This window comes from Aythya marila (genome assembly GCF_965140915.1).
Source record: "Aythya marila genome assembly, chromosome: 5".
Lineage (NCBI taxonomy): Eukaryota > Metazoa > Chordata > Aves > Anseriformes > Anatidae > Aythya > Aythya marila.
Window position 1 is genome coordinate 59,876,238 of NC_139046.1, and position 17,636 is coordinate 59,893,873.

At 40.6% G+C, this 17,636-nt stretch overlaps 1 protein-coding gene across 1 annotated transcript in view; it reads left to right on the forward strand.

Annotated features, from left to right (window-relative positions):
- Nucleotides 1-295: 295 nt before the first annotated feature.
- ABCC8 (ATP binding cassette subfamily C member 8) overlaps nucleotides 296-17,636 on the forward strand; it is a 76,922-nt gene continuing 59,581 nt past the window's right edge. The window contains exons 1-7 of the mRNA XM_082761601.1: nucleotides 296-520; nucleotides 956-1,097; nucleotides 3,681-3,802; nucleotides 8,490-8,656; nucleotides 10,605-10,847; nucleotides 11,675-11,863; nucleotides 17,193-17,357. Coding sequence (XP_082617727.1) covers nucleotides 331-520; nucleotides 956-1,097; nucleotides 3,681-3,802; nucleotides 8,490-8,656; nucleotides 10,605-10,847; nucleotides 11,675-11,863; nucleotides 17,193-17,357 — 1,218 coding nt within the window. The 5' untranslated portion in view covers nucleotides 296-330. The remainder of the gene's footprint in view (nucleotides 521-955; nucleotides 1,098-3,680; nucleotides 3,803-8,489; nucleotides 8,657-10,604; nucleotides 10,848-11,674; nucleotides 11,864-17,192; nucleotides 17,358-17,636) is intronic.

Consider the following 17,636-nt stretch of genomic DNA (forward strand, 5'->3'; position numbering starts at 1 on the left):
AGGCCACACCTCGAGTACTGTGTTCAGCTTTGGGCCCCTCACTATAAGGACATCGAGGCCCTGGATTGTGTCCAGAGAAGGGCTGTGAAGCTGGTGAAGGGCCTGGAGCACAAGTCCTGTGAGGGGAGGCTGAGGGAGCTGGGGGTGTTCAGCCTGGAGATCTCAGATCTCGGCGTCCTCCGAGCCCTCCCAGGCGAGGAGGGGCGATGGCGGCGGGGCGGGGCCGGGGCGGGCCGGGCCGTGAGGGCAGGGCCGGGCTGGGGCCGCTCGGCGGCCGCCGCCAGGTGCGGGCAGAGCCGCGGCCGGGCAGCCCCCGCCGGCCCCGGCTGGATGTGCGCGGAGGCGGCGCTGGGCTGCGCGCAGGGTCCCGCCATGGCCCTGGCTTTCTGCGGCGACGAGGGCAACTCCACCGCCTACAACGTGGACCACGGCGTGCTCAACAACGGCTGCTTCGTGGACGCGCTCAACGTGGTGCCGCACGTCTTCCTGCTCTTCATCACCTTCCCCATCCTCTTCATCGGTGAGTGCTGAAACGGCGCAGGGTGAATCTTCAGCAGGGGCCGGGGGAGAGCGAGGAGATGCTCGGCAAATCCCCGCTGCGGCTCCCGGGGAGGAGGAGGAGCGGGGCTGAGGGAGGCTGCCCGGCTGCTGGGGCTCGCTGCCTGCAGTGGGTTCGGCTTGGGAGCCCGAAACTGGGGCTGCCGGTAGGTGGCCCCGTGGTTTAATGCATCCTTCAGCTGCCTGTGGGCTTCGCCCAGCCCGTGCCACAGCTTAACGGGGGGTGGAGGAATTTAAGGTTGTCCCCTGGTTCGTTGGCTTTGCTCCGTGTGGCAGCGAAGCAGCAGGGACACGGCTCTGAAAGGATGTAACAGCGCAGTCCTGTCAGCTGCAGCACGCTACTTTGTGTCAATTGTGTTGTAAGGACAGCTCTCGCTAATTTTCTTTTCCCTTTTAGGATGGGGAAGTCAGAGTTCCAAGGTGCACATCCATCACAGCACGTGGCTGCATTTCCCCGGCCACAACCTCCGCTGGATACTAACTTTTATCCTCTTGTTTGTGCTGGTGTGTGAGATCGCAGAGGGCATAGTGTCTGATGGGTGAGTGCATGTCTGCTTCCCAATATTACTGAGCGTTTCAAAATGATTTCAGTCTGGGTATTGTTTCCTTGTTTAAATTGCCATCTAGACTATATTCCTTGTGGCTATAAACATGTATTCTGTATTTCTGGTGATTAACCTACTGACCTTGTATCAAAAATTCCACAGACCTTGCCAAGTACGCACAATTGACCTTAATCATTTTTAGTTCAGCTTAATGACAATATCTTTCCAAAGAGTAATCAGAGTTAAATCCTAACAACTCAAGCAGATGGTGACATTTTCATGATACGTTTCATGTCCAAGGACCCAGTCCCACAGTCCTTACTCAGGCAGAACTCCCACGTGCACAGTAGGTCATGACATTTCCCTGCAAGTTCAGCTCTGCCCCTCTTACAAAAAGGAGTAGATTTGATGGGTATCATCGTCTCACCTGATAGTTTCATCTGAGGTACCATTGATGTTTGTGCAGTACACCTAGTCTGTAATTTCAAGCCGGGCAGCTCACAGTTTTGATGGAAAAGATTTGGCTACCCAAGAATTAAAATGTGTTAGAGCCTTCAATGGATCTGGTCAGTACTGATGGTGGCTTGATTTGAGTTATAAAGTTGAAGCTTTTCATTATATAGAACAAAATCTCTCTGTTAAGCCACCTATATTACAAGTATCCACCAACCAGTGTGAGAGGCACTGCAGAATTCTGTCGTAGAGCCTGATATCATTATTATAACTTATCTTAAATATATATAAATAGAATGTTTCTCAGTGCCAGGTTTTTAAGAGTTTTTCTCATGCTTATTTGGGATTATCAGGGTGTGGGAGGCTCAAAGCAGCATCTCCTGCCTTGAGTTTTCTGTTTTATTTTGTTCTTTAGCAAACTCTCACATTGTGTTTATTTGCTATTTAAATTGGCTCAGAACACTGCTGTTAAGTGTCACCTGACAAGAATCAAAGCTCCTAGCTATACAGGGGGAGTGCCAACCCACAATTGTGCCTCCTGAGCACTCAGCAGGCTAGCAAGTGCAGCAGTGGATAAAAACAGGTTTTGAGACTCGCCAGCTTTCTAAGACCAAAATGTGTCATGTTGGTAAGACCTTTTGACAGTGACTGGTTGTCAAAGTCTTTTGCACCTCTGCAAAAGTCTTTTTGCAGGAATACATGCAGTCTGCTGCAGATAAGCTCATACAGGGGAACTCTAGCAACTTAATTCTTGTCTGTGAAATAAATTTAAAACTAAACCAAAACAACAACAGCAAAACACCTCCCACTCCTGCAGTGTTACCTTCTGAAGCCTAGGGTGTCTGAGCTGTTCTTGTTACTTGTTTTTGCCTGCCAAAAATTCAACCCTGTTGTACAAAAAAAAAAAAAACAGTCATTACTAGGAATTCAGAGACTGGAGAGTCTTTTCTCATTTTTCTGTATCCTCGTTGAGTCAATCCTTACTGTTAATAAGAGGAGTTAAGTGTTTATGCCACAGGTTGTCAGCATGGCTCCAGCCAACTGTGTGGAATTCACTCTAGTGTTCACGTGAGGAAGGTCTTCCCTTTCCTAGGTACAGACACAGGAGGTGGCCCTTCTGAGCTCCAGTGGATTTGATGTTTGGGATATTCAGCTGTAAGTCAGGTGAAGTGCTGTGATGGTCTCCAGCTCCCTGACTGCACAGCCCATTTTATCTTTACAGGCTACACAGAAGCAGCTTTTGCTGCAGCACGAGCTTAGCCAGGGATGCTAATTTATTTTCCATCAGGCTCAGAGGACAAGGTGTGAATTTCCCCAGGTGTTTGTGCCCTACAGACTTCCTCTTGGTGCTTCTTCTCACTGAGATGGATGGGAGATGGAAGAAATTTTACCTCTTGACAGCACAAGACACTCTCTTAATTTTGTGAAAGGTGGAAAATGGGAGGAGGGAAGAGGAAGAAAGCATGATTTTTATCCCCCAAACTTTATTTCTTGCCTAATCCAACAACACTGGCAAAGAGTACCCCCAAAGGGCTTAGTTGGAAAGGTCCCATCTATTGCTTCCTGGAAAAAAATGTCAGAGGTTTTGCTTTATAGGATAAAACTTCAAGGTATATGATTTTTGTTGTAGGTTTTATTTGTTGGCTAGTAGTTACTGAAAACAGAACTCACTGTAAGTTCCTTGCTGTTGTGCTGTTTTTTCCCTAAACTGGAAAAAGAAAAACATTTTCACCAAATGTTTCTATAGAAAATCTTGAGCTCTGCTGTTGGTTGTGTTATCTATGTGTTTTGATGGACAGCTCCCAAACTAGTTTAGCTGAAATTAACTTTCCTCATTTTGGAGCTGAGCTGCTTATTCTAATTTAAACAATGTTCCAGTTGATTTCAGTAGGAAATAAGAGTATACACTTTTCATTTTTAGCACAGGGAAAGAATTCAATATTTAAGGAGGTGATTTAAGAGCTTAAATCCCATTGAAAATTGGAGAACTTTACTTCCCTAAAACATTTTAGAAAATCCGATCTCAGTGCTGCATACAGCAAAAAAAATCATAAATTAAAAGGGAGACATTTAAGTAGCAAATACTTGCTTTCAATTGATGTTAACTTTTTTTTCTTCTTTAAGGGTTTCGGAATCCCGTCATTTACACCTGTACATGCCAGCTGGGATGGCATTCTTGGCAGCCATCACATCTGTTGTCTATTACCACAATATCGAAACATCCAATTTCCCAAAGTTATTGATTGGTACGTTTTGCAACTTACTAGACGTGGAAGTGTGACTGTGGTGGTGTTGTGCGTGTCTTCGTTCTGTGACAGCTCACTGCGGTCTCGGCACTAACTTGTATGGGGAAAAGCTACATCTGTGTGTTGGCCTGCTAGTTGCCGTGACCAGACTCAGTTCTGAATAATAATGGAGATTTCCTGAAGCCGCTCATTATTTACAGTGCTTCTAGCTTCTTATAGAGTGGTCTGATTTTGTTGATAACGAATAACACAGCTACAAGAAAAACAGATTTCTATGCAGGTGTAGCAACTTCTGTGGTTTCTCATTGGAGACTTTTTTTCCTTGCACTTTTCTCTTAAGTAGCATCCTTTTTGTCTTTTATGACCAAGTGGGGTTATACAGTCGCGTTTTGATTAGTCAGCAGAGCCCATTTAATGCCTTATCAAAGCTTTAGATGTTACATTTCAGGGAAGCCTTGCTAGCATGTTACAGTTAAGTACAGAAAACAAGCAGGGTTTGCTGTTGTGTTTTGTGGTGTTTTTTTGTTTGTTTGTTTCAGATGTATAATGCAGTGTTTAATAATTTAGTGTCGCATTCCTGCTGTTAGATCACTGCGAAGAGTAGCACAAATGTAGAGTTGGTAGTTGATTACCCCTTTTTACATAATCTCTTCCCTTTGGAGATCTCTCTTGTGATAATTCTGTTCTTTGTTTAGAGTGCTGATGCTGGATGAGCTCTGGACAAGGTTGGAATAATAATCAGATATACCAATGAATACTAACACTCAGGTGTTATTGGTGCTATGTAACTATGGTACGAAAGTTAATCGTTAGGAATTTTCATTTTGCAAGAATTTCCAAGGAATAGACTCCTTTAGAAAATCTAATCTTAGTAGTTTACTCTTAGGCAAAAAAAAAAATCTAACTACACTATTTACTATTTAGTTAATCTGATTTGAAATTTAATCCAGGGTCCTCATAAAATGAGGGTCTTTTTTTTTTTTTTGCTTTTCTTTTCACTGTCATTTGTTTGTGAGAATACTGAACAAGCATATTTTTAAGTCTCCATTGTCTTTTCTGGACTGTACAAATTTTTGTTATGTAACCCTGAGGATCACCATCTTTCAGTGTTAATTGCAACTACTTTGTGTTGACAGTTGAGACCAGGCAATGACAACTTTATATAAATTAGTTCAGAATGAGATAGTTTCAATTATACTCGGCTATTAACTGACTCAAGCGCAGCTTAGCCCTGAAGTAGCTTTCTCATAGAGCCTAATATGAATAAAGTAAATGGAAATCATGAGGAAAAGTTTAAGGAAACTGAAAGAGGTTTCTTCCTTGGTAAAATGTTGCAGAGATCTAATATTCCACACCCACACAGAAAATGACCTGGTGTGGCATCTGCTGCTGCTTCAAGCATTAGTGAAGTTCCACCTAATTGCAGGGCATCATGTGCCTCAGCTGGAGGACTGATGCCTACAGCTGCAGATGGTAGCAGTATAAAGCAGCAGGCTCGCTGGAAGCGGCATAAAACCAAGGCTCTTTGACAAACAAGCCTCATCCAAAAATTACTAAATTCAGTGGAGAAACTCTTCATTGATGCAGTGCAGAAGGTCCTCAAAGGTCTGTTCAGTAACTTTAGCCAGTATAAAGTTTCTGATCCCGTGAAACTTTTGTATTTTTTGTTTGGTTTTGAAGTCTTTTTCACTCTCTGTCTTAAAGAAATCAAGACCATTTGTAACTCTTCATAAACAAGCAAGGGACAGATACCATAACAACTTTGGGGATTAGAACGTTCCTTTGGGGTATGTGCGAAAAGGGCGCGAAGTTCCTATGCTGATCCCACCTTGCAACTTTATGCCCAGGCTGTTGGCTATATTGAAGTAGTCATTCTCGTTATCTCATATCAGAAAACTTGTCAAGGTTTAGAGTTATGCTTTGAAGTGAATGATTGAGTCCAGGATCCCAACTGAGTGTCCATTCCAACTACTGGAACACTGTTGATATGATCTGAGTCAGGTTTTCTCTGTATGGTTTTGAACTATGAAATAACAACGGGACTGAGTTTTTAAGCTGACAGGGATAGTAGTGTGGGAACACTACTTTTTTTTTTCTTTTTTTTTTTTTTTACCAATTTTAATTAGAGCACTGACTCAACATTCATGACGGTAATCTAGTTTTCTAATTTAAATGCAACTTAGTATTATAGTGAATTCCTTTGGAATCTGTTTAAAGTGGAACTTTATGTTATAACGGTCAGTGCACAAAATTTTTCTCTGAACATACACAAAGATTAGTTAGCAAATCCCATGTGTGATTTTCCACATCTTGGGCTTAATCCAATAAAGATATAAAACAGTGAGTTCTACATTGCCAGATTTTCGGCAATCTGGCCCCCGGGTGAGAACCTTCAAACGGGTGATGTGGGTTGAGGTCACTTACAGAGTCCAAGAAAAAGCAAGGTCCTTTAGGCTGCAGACATCTCTAATAGATCCAACTTGATGAAATAAACTGAAGTATACCCCGTGTGCTGATCTCTAGGTAGCGTGGGTCAGTGGAAGTTGTCAGTGACAATTTTTAGGAACTCTCAGCCCATACGCATGCATCAGTGAGATGATAAAAACCCAGCTTAAAAGAAAGTGGTGCCATACGTATATTTTTGGAGGAACCTTATCTTGAAGAGCCTGTGAACATTCACCACGTTGGGTTGTATGTACCTACAGTTGAAACAGAGAAGGTAGGTAGGGCCAAATGCTTTTAGGAGGTAGGACAGTGGGAGATCTGTTGTCACCCAAGGATGTTGCATTTGGCACCTTCCAACACTGATTAGACAAGTAGTCATTTCTAAATGAATTCTCTAATCAAAACCCTTGGTCATACAGACGCTTATTTAAATTCCAAATAGGGGAATGGATCTGCTAGTTCTTACTTCTTCATCCAAGAGCTCTACGTTGGAATCACTTGGCCTGATTGGTTTTTAGGTATCCTCTGCTGGTGCAAATTTTTAGCATTTGTACAAGTAATACCCAACAGGAACTCCAGTACTGTTCCTTTTACTGTCCTCATTTAAGTGAGAGTTTTGCAACAGATTTCCATAGAAACAGAATTAGAAGACCCCCCGCAACCCAAATCCCATGAGGACTGTCCATGCTGAATTTGGTTTGGCTTGGAAAGGGTAGCCCTGCTCTACATCCCCACAGGGCTTTCTAGGGTACCTTAGAGTAGCTGGAACACCACACATCATTTGAGGCTGTGCAGGCTGTTGACAGTTATCCAAATTTGTAATCCAGACTTGTAAATGCTAGTGTCTTGGCTGAAGACTTTCCCTGGTGTTGCAGCAAGACACTGAGAAAGCATATCGATGTTTTTCTTGGCAGCTGGAGCACATTCCAGCTGTAGCGCCATGGCAAATACAGCAGCAACAAAAAATTCATGTGAAAGAGCATAACCCTATAAGCTATTTCCTTAAGAACTGGGAACGTGAGGTGGCTTACAGTGTGGTGGATGACATGGAATGCGTTCCCAATCACCAGAGCTTGCTGCAGGGATAATTTATCTATAACTGACAGTAGCACGAGCACTTCTAGGCCTCTACTGAACTTCTTGTCTAAGAGTACTGCATTCAGCTCTAGGACCTCGAACATAAGGAGAACATGGACCTGTTGGACCTCGTGGACCAGAGGAGGGCCACGAGGATGATCAGAGGGCTGGAGCACCTCTCCTGTGATGACAGGCTGGCAGAGTTAATGTTCAGCCTGGAGAAGAGAAGACTGCAGGGAGACCTATTGCAATCATAAATAAAGGGGACCTTCAAGAAATCTGGGGAGGGACTCTTTGTCACGGGGTGTAGTGACAGGAGAAGGGGTAGATGGCTTTAAACTAAAAGGGTATATTTAGAGTACTTATAAGGAAAAAAATTCTTCACTCAGAGGGTGGTGAGGCCCTGGAAGAGCCTGCCCAGAGAAGCTGTGGATGCCCCATCCTCAGAAGTGCTCAAGGCCAGGCTGGATGGGGCTTTGCGCAGCCTGGTCTGGTTGAAGTTGTTCCTGGCCATGGCAGGGGGGTTGGAAGTAGATGGTCTTTAAGATTCCTTCCAACCCAAACCACTCTAGGAGGAACTATAAAAAGGTAGAATTTTAAGAACGTGACTTCTTCCTTTTGCTTTTGTATCTGCATTATAAATTGCATATATGGAGGTTTTGTGGTACAATAGAAATGAAGAGCAGCAGTAGTTTGGAGAAGATATTTGTATGTCTGTTCCTGCATACACACCAGAGGTCTGTAGGGGGAATAAGGTCGATTTTCCCTCAAGCCAAATTTGCAGCGATCTTGTAGTGTTAACCCAGTTTGAATCGAAGAACATCATTCAGACCCACCTTCCCTTGCGAGACAGCTCCCTCCCATGAACTCATCATGTGGATGCGTGTTTACAGCAGATGGAAATTTCCTTCAGCAGACAGCACTTTGTGAAACTTACCAAAGATCACCGAATCTAATGGGAAAGGAATTTGGAACAAACATTGTCTTAATGTTTTTGTGTCGGCAGAATTGAATTAGGCTTCTGTTTTGACAAGAGAAAGGCCACTCTAGTTCTATATATTCATGTTGCATTCTTTTTGAATGACTATTTAATAAATATCACTATTGTATATTTGTGCAACTGTGGAGCTGATTGACTTTTTTTTTTTTTTCCCCCTCCTTACAGCATTGTTATTCTACTGGACTTTAGCTTTCATAACTAAAACCATCAAATTTGTAAAGTTCTGTGATAATGGGGTTGGATTTTCTCAGCTTCGATTTTGCCTCACGGGACTCCTGGTTGTTCTATACGGAATGCTACTAGCTGTAGAAATAAATGTCATCAGAGTGAGGGTAAGTTAGTACTGTAAGTCCCTGTCCTTTTTTTCATCTTACTGGGTACTTAGTATGAAATTCATCTCTAAAGGAGAGGGAGAAAATCCAACTAGAAATATATTTGAGAATTAAAGATTAACCCAATTTTCTTAGGTCATAACTTAAGAATGTCAGACTCCACTGTAGGTAAATTAAGATGAATTACATGTGTTTTTAAATGTCTGTTATGATTCACAGTTTCAGTCATCAGAAATTAGTGTTTCTGAAGCAAGGAAAGACTGGGTGAAAGTAATCATCTGCTCAAAGAGAGAGTCTTAGACACAAATAGCATCTCTCATTTTCCAGGAGACAATCACAGTAACTGATTTACTGGAGCAAATAGGATTGCTCTCTAGCCTCCCAGCTATGTACAATTCTGCCTCTACAGTGCCTTTAGTCATAATCCAGACTGAGAGGTGGCTTTGGAACCTGCTGGATGGATAATTGTCCAAGTTCTTGCCTTCACCTGTCCCTTGCTTAATTGTGTGTGTAAATTAAACTTAGTCTCAGGAGGGAAAGAATTTTTTCCATGTAAACCTTATTGCTCCTTTCTTGATAGTTTTTGTGATTTTTGTGTGTGTTTGTGCCAGTATGTTTATTTGGTAACTTAGGACAAAAATAGGGCTAATAGCAGCTTTTTTTTTTTTTTTTTTTTTTTTTTTTTTGCTATAATACTTTTGAAATAAGTGCAGTAAAAGCCTCAGTGCTGGAAGTTCAGTATTTGTCTCATAAATGAAGAACAGTGGATTGTCTTGTGGGAAAAGTGAAACAAATACAGCATCCCAGAGAACTGCTCATAAACCTCCTTGTAATAAAACTGCAAAATTAAATGAGGTTAGACCATTGTGGAGTTATAAGCCACAAAGAAGAATAAAAAAGCTCAGTGCCTACTGTCATCTTTCTTATTTTCTCTTTGTTTGGATTTAATTCTTCAAGGATGTCTTTGGTGCATAAAATAAAATAGCCAGAAGTATGGATTTTTTTCCTGCATCTTGTGTCTGTGCCAGACTTAGGAGACACAGGCTTGTTGCTTCAGCTGCTGCTGTAAGGGACTGGGATGAGTGGAGAGCTGGCCACTGCTGTGACAGGTGGGAGAAGAGGCAGAGTTGGGGGAAAAAGTAAAAGAAAATAAAGGGGAAGGCCTCTATGCAGCAGAAATGGAAGACATTGGCCTCAGCTTTTTTTTCATAAATCAGACTGATTTATGTGACTCTGAGTACCAGCTCTGCTTTCTCCTTTCCGTCCGTTGTTCCTCTAAATGTTTGTTCCCAAACACATCACTGTTTTTCCTAGGATATGAGAACTATTTCTCCAGTTATGGCTGGAGGGAAGATAGCATTGAAGTATATCCAGAAATCTTACTAATATCAGTATGGTTTAGGTACAGTCATGAGTAGACATTGAGTGAAGTATGTGACTGAGCCTCACCTCTGTGCCCAGCAAGATCAGGGAATAGATTGTGGATGAGGCATTGAGCAACCTGGTCTAGTAGGTGGTGCCCTTGCAGTGGGGTTGGAACTATAGGTGATCTTTAAGCCCCTTTCCAACCCAAACTGGTCTCTGATTTTATGTCCTGTGTCGTGCTGTCTGGCACAGAACAGAACAAGAGGCAGGGTCAGTACTATGCAACACGTAAGGTGATTTATTTTTTTTTCCTGAAGTATAAAAGTTTGTGCCCTTATACAAAATGATATTAAACGTTTAGGATTATGTATTTTTATGCTGGATGCTTCTTATGCCCCAGTACCTCAGGAAACTGGATTGCTGTATTAGTCAAATTTGAATGCTGAAATTCCTTGAGTACTTCTGAGAAAGCAGTTCTCAATTCATTGATTATCTGCTGTGTCCTTATCTCTTATCTATACTTTGCGGACTTATTTTCTACATGTTTAGTGTGATTCTTTTGGGGGATTTTTCTGAATTTCAGAGATATGTTTTCTTCAAAAGTCCTAAAGAAGTTAAACCTCCTGAGGATCTCCAGGACCTTGGTGTTCGATTCCTACAGCCGTTTGTGAACCTGTTGTCCAAAGGAACATATTGGTGGATGAATACATTCATCAAGACTGCCCATAAAAAACCAATAGACTTGAAAACCATAGGCAAGCTTCCCATTGCCATGAGAGCTCTGACCAATTATATTCGCCTTAATGAGGCTTTTGAAGCACAGAAGGTATGCAAAGCATGGAATTGTGTCACTCTGATTTCTCACTATTTACATTTTTCATTGCTTCTTTACGCTATGAGCATGATATAAAATTGAGCAAGCAGATATGTGAACCAAGTAACCAGTAACAGAGTTTTCCACAAAGAGACCAAACCATTTTACAAATAATGAATTTTCTCTAAGCATGCAGATCAAACACATTACTAGTTAAAGGCATGTAAAATCCATATGGTCTCTATTATGATGTGGAAAGTAATTACGGACTGTACTCACTAAACACCATTATCATTCTTCCTAATAAGACCCTGGAACCATTCAATTACGGAGTCAATATTAATGAGGTCTCGCAGGACTATTTTTCAATGTTATTTCAGTTACAGTTTGTCCGTAAGAGTATTCAAGGTCTGAAACTACTTCAGCTCAGATTCTGCTTAGTTTTCAGGTGGGAAGTTAGTGAGAAGCCTTTTGCAGCCTATCTAAAAGAGTATAACTTTTCAGTCTCCGTGTTCAAAAGAAAACAAAATCCGTCAGTTCCCTTCCTTTTTTTTTTTTCTTGTTCCCCCAGCAAACCACCAACAACACAGGTAACTTGATCCCTACTAAGGATAGGAAAGAAGTAACAGTTTCTTCTTGTGAAATGGAGGAGAGTACAAACTAATGCTTTGTTCTGACTCTATAAAAACAAATGGAAGAAAAATTGTAGTTCCTGAGTTCTAGCTCAAAGATTGCAATTACTGTCAATGAACTAAAGCAAGGGAAAAATAATTTCTCATACCTGCAGTTTATACATAATATAATCCTTTTACTGTATCTGCTTTTTGTATTTTGGACAGAACAAAAGGTCACCATCTCCACAAGGATCCAGATCAATTTGGCGTGCTCTTTGCTGTGCTTTTGGAAGACCCTTACTTCTCAGCAGCACGTTCCGTATTCTTGCTGACTTGCTTGGATTTGCTGGTCCCCTCTGCATCTCTGGGATTGTTCACAATGTTAGGAAAGGAAATAACACCATCCGCCCACAGGTACTGTCTGTACTGGGTCTGGCTGAGACAGAGTTAACTTTCCCCACAGCAGCTCCTATAGTGCTGTGCTTGGCACTTGTAGCTAGAACAGCATTGATATCACACTAATAATAGACATTGAGCAGTGCTGCCATAGTGGCAAGATTAACTGTTTTCTCCTCTTGCTTCCACATGCCCTTATCTCAACCCATGAGCCTTTTTTCATCATTTTTTCCCCTCTGTTCTTTTGAGGAGGGGGAGTGAGAATGATCTGGTAGAGCTTAGTTGTCTGTATGAAACCACCACACTGTCAAAATGCTGTTACAAAAGGAGTCAAAAGAAGCAGTACTAAAACTATGTATTATCTTTCCTCAGTAAAGAAAGCAACTGCAATGTATTTTTGAATGCTGGAAGAGATAGCACGTGTGTCACCTACTGCTGACAGTCATACCTGGGTGATGAACAAAATGTGTTACCTACACATCTGGTCAGGCTTGCGGTTATTCAGGAATATAACCTTGTTCAAGGTAGTGGTGAAACATGTTCAGGATCTTACTGGTATCATAAGTAGTTTAGGTACAGCTGTGACTAGAGATTTAATCAAGTATGTGAGTAAGTGCTTTTCAAAAAAGGAAAAGTGTATTTTTAAGAGGCTTGGCTTTTCATTTCCAGAAATGAGGGATGTCCAAGAGGATTAAAGCAGGCTTTTATTATCATGATACTGATTTAGCCTGGACAAAGAATTTCCACTTGTGTCTCTGGGCAGATTGATTTCAAAAGATCAACTGAAACAATTATTATAAAAGTGCTATTTAATTGAAGGCTCCACAAGAAACTTCTTGATTAATAACAAATTAAAAGCATTTTTAAAAAAAGTTCAGGAAGCCTCTTCTCAAAAGGTAAAGTCACTCAGGCCTCGTTTTTATGAGAATTATCACTTTATTTTTGCAACTCACTTATTGTTTGATGTAAGATTGATCTCTGAAGTCTGTTGACACTAGTGGAAAGATGCCCATTCACCCAGGTACACTTTGGATGAGGTCCATTGAAGTAAATATTGAAAGGTGTTGAATACATTGCAGAAAAATTAACAAAAGCTTCAAGCTGAAATGAATTATTTATACATTTTGCAATCTTTATCCTAATATTTGGAGACTTCAATATAGCAAGTAGATCTTATGGAAACTAGTTAAAGCAGGAAATTAAAAAAAAAAAAAAAAAAAAAAAGACTATGTAGGCTAGAGGCTACACTGTGGCAAAGTACTACGGAAACTTTTGAGCTGCTTCTTAATAATTTGTTTGGAGTGCTTATTGTTTCAAATGAATTTGTACCAAATCTCTACTAACAGATTACCCTGTTAAATTTTTCTGTTGAAGCATCAGCTAGTGTTCCCCTGTTAGAAATGCTCAGGGCTGGTCCAGATAGGCCCTGAAAGGAGTCTCATCCTGCCCTGACATTGCCACCATGTCTAGCTAAGTGGTAGCCTCATGGTTGTTGTAATTGATACCATTTGGGGATCGCTTAACAGTATTTGGTGGTGGTGACAGTCCCTGAGTGACAGTTAAGGGTGTATTTTCCTTTGGATAGGAGGACTCTGGAAAGGCATTTTCTTCTGTTTTGACCTGACTTACATACAACATTTTTCTGTTAAAAGGCTAATACAATTTTATACCTGAAAGGCTTTGTTGAATTAGATGAAATATCTTTCTGTAATTTGCAGAGGCTTTCTATTTGAACGGTTTGTAAATCAAGTGGAGAGAAGTCATAATGAATTTGTATCTCTCAAACAGAAATTCTGTCTATGAAACTGAAGGCAAAGAGATAAATCATAAGATATATTTGTTCTATTCTTCGGGTCCTTTGTGACAAATAAAAACTGTCATGGAGCTGGAACTCTGAGATCATGTGGGTGTCGCAGGCAGTATTAACTGCTTTAGTTAGTGCCACAATTAGTCAGAGCACGACAGCATCTTAAATTCTGTCACTCTCTTCATGTATATTTATAACTCCAGTATCAATATTTATGGCCACCCCTGGAACATTCCCATGGCATGAATTTCTCTGTGTCAACCACTTCACACCGAAGAAGAGACTGACAGAATGATTACATTTTGCTGGTAACATCTTCCATGTGTTAGGACTGGTCATTTTAGCATTAGGTATCTGCTGACATAACAGATTCAAATGATACAACAAACCTGCAGAATCATCTGAAAAGCTCTAGAAGGCATAGGTCCCAGTGTATCAACACTTTAGACTGTGGGAATGAAGTGTCTGTAAGTATTTATAATAGTGGCCTTCACTCAGCCGTTTACTGGCTAGAGCCTGCTGGTACTTTAAGAAGTGATATTGTCCTGAAGTCATCAGGAAGGTGGGATACTGAATGTCCCCAAAACCATTTTTTTGAAAACAAAATGTAGTTCCATCAACTTCTCATGTTTTTTATCTTCTGTTTGGAAGGTTCAGTAGATGTTCTGTTATCTCCTTATGTTTGCTGCAAGTGTGCTTAGCTTGTTCTTGTAGCCTAGTCACAAAATGTTCATTGATTTTGTAAACTATAATGGCCTAATACTGTGTGTGAAACTTTGTAGATGTCTTGGGGAAATGTGTCCCTGTCTGTGTGATGCTTATGTGTATATGTGCCAGTCGTCATTTTCTTTCAAGCTGTATACTAGGATAACAAGTTCGTTTCAATTTTCATCCCTGCTCCTCTATTGTGTAATGTTTTAGTGTGAATCAGCACTGCACCAAAATCTCACTGCTAGAAGAACATGTTTTGTCAAAATCTGATCATATAAAAAATGTTTTTTTTTAGTATACAGTAAAAAAAAAAAAAAAAAAAAGCAGTATTAGCTGAAGTAATTAGCAGTACTAGCTACATGTATATGTAGGACAGCATTAAAATTGTGCTGGGTTAGTCTCTGCCCTTGATACAATACTACGCTTACTACTACACTTACTAACATGACAGCAAAGAGAGAGGATATCTTTGACAGTCTTCCAGTGTTGCAGTGATATATGTTGTCCTTATGTTGTACGCCACTCTCCTCGATGAGCCTGTGTTGAATTATAAAGAAATCCCAGTGAAGGACAACTGAAATAATAGTTGGCCTGAGAAAGGGTGACTCAGAGGAGAGATTCTCACTGTTGAAAGTTAAGATATGATGTGGCCCCAGGCATAAATTTACATCATGAATGCAAATGATGTCGTGTTAATCCCTAATGTCCTTTTTTTTTTTTTCCCCAAAACTCTTGACTTTGCAGTTATATTTTATTTTGTCTTTCAGTATCTACATGCTGCACAAGAAACAACAGGTGGCTTTTGAAATTGTGCAGTATACAGCCATCAAGATGCCTCCTAATGTAAATAGGAAGCATTTGCATGAAGAAAGACAGAAATGCAGTCATAATTACTTGCTTTATTTTGTGTACAGCCTTGGTCTGAATCTCAGCAGTTTGTAACAAGTAGCACATAACCAGGAAAATAGATACTACACACATCTGTGCTGCGTAATAGAAGCCCTTTAATAACTTTTTAGTTTCTCCAGTGTTATAAGAGTTGACTGCAGTTCATTTTGAAGTGCCCAGATGTTTATGGAGAGGGACTGCTTGGTGTCCATGGATGATCTCCTGTGCACCTCAGCAGGCCGTTAAGGTGATGTGGAGACAGGTCAGAGTAGTTTCTTCTTATGAGAAGTGATATTCTTGTGTGAGGTGGGAGACACCATCAGGAAATGTGTGCTGATTGTGTTCTTTAAAGTGTGCACTCTTCTCGCAGAGGAAAAACAAGGGATCTTTCTAAAAACTGTTTTGTTTATTATCTCATTTACTTGTTGCAAAGGCAAGCATACATTTCTCTTCTTTTAAGACTGTCAATTACCGTACTGTTGTCAAGGGGATAGATAGTGTCCGTCTTGCAGCAATGGCAGCAGCCATCACGAATGTCAAAAGATGGAGTAAAAAGACATGGAAAAAGTACCCTAAAGCTCTGTCTTCTGAGGAAGATGAAGTGATCTGTTGTGTTACCACTGCAAAGAGAACTTGCCCTTCCTCCTTTCACGTTTGTCATTTGCCCTGCACCCATTCCCTCCTTTGATTTAGCTCTGGCACCCACCAGACACTTGTGGTCTGACTTGGCCCATTAAACTAAAAGCTAGCAGTGCATGCTTTTTTGTTGTGTTGTTTTGTTTTGTTTTTCTGGACTGATTTTCTTGTCAGTAATCTGAATTGGCTCTGGGATAGATCCAATAAGCTCCCAAGCTAGCAAACAGTAAGCAACAGAAGTATGCAGCCTGGAGCAACCCAGGTACAGTTAAGGGTAAGGAGAAGCCCATTTCTCTTTTAGCTGGCTCACCTCATCTTGCAAAACCACAACTTTAAAAACTAGGTTTAGCCTCTGTATTAATTTGTCATGTGGGATTTCTATAAAGAGTCGATAGCAAGGTCGGTTCTGATAAAATGTACAGGCAGTGAGTGTTTGTGAAATGTGATCTATTAAATGTTATAGCAGTCTTAAAACATTCAACAGCAAAGAAACTGTCTAGGCTAGAAGTGTGCTCAGCAAGAAAGTAAATTGCAAAGAATCCCTCTGAGGGGGAATAGAAAGAGATAGCTTACACCTTTTGCCTTTAATGGCAGCATAAGCAAACAAAGTTTTGAAGGAACCAAGTGGATAAAGGGGAAGGTAGAGACCTTTTTATTTCAGAAGGCTTCCCCAAGTGAGCCAGGCTCTGAACTAATTGTTGCACTGAAGGTGTCTGCTTGTTAAATATAACTTGGAATAAATGCATTGCTGTCCTAGGGAACTATTGACATGCTTCAAAATGCACTCCAGCAATCTCATGAACTTCCTAGGAGGTAAAGACCACAAATAAACCAATGCTGAACAAACCTGTTAGATGCTGCAAACCAAAATAATGTGTGTATTTCCAGAAGAATGGAAGGATGAGTTTTCCACCAAGCTGGGAAGGTCATTTTAGTGTTCTGTATCTTGAGATATAAAAATAAGGAGACAGATTTCCCTGAATGAATGTTAACTAGTCCTTTCTGACAACTGGCAGTGCATGTCATTAGCAAATGATGATACTGAGTTACTCAGTGACCTAGAATTTTGGAAGGATATCAAAAATCCTATAAATGTAATTTCGCATTTAAATGAAGCTTACCGAGTTGGCACATTATATGGCTGTCTCATTGAACTGATAAATGGTGAGGTTTCAGATCACGTTTGGGAGTGTTTTCAAAGTAATAAACTGTGGTTGTCGCTGTTTATTAATTATGCAAAACTGGTAATTAAATTACAATTGCACGTAATTCTAATTTTTCTCTCTCTCTTTTTTTTTTTTTTAGACTAAAATTCTTGGTGTTTTCTTTATTTCATCTCAAGAGTTCCTGTCTAATGCATATGTTTTGGCTGTACTCCTATTTTTTGCCCTTCTGTTGCAAAGGACATTTCTCCAAGCATCATACTATGTTGCTATTGAAACAGGAATCAACTTGAGAGGTGCAATACAGGTAGCCAATATATTAACTATCCAGTTTTTTTACACTCACACGTGTATTTGTGAATATATAACTGTAGTAGTTCAATTGTGTTACAGAAACTGAAAGAGTTCTCCTGAAATAAATTCAATGTAGACATTACCATTAAAGATTGCATTAATGTAGACCTAATTTCTCTTTCATATGAATCTTATTTGATGTTTTTGTAATTACTTACTAATATTTAACTGTACTTTGGACAAAGGATAGGTTGAATTTTGAGTGCCTGGAGTAGTGACTTGTTCTATGGGT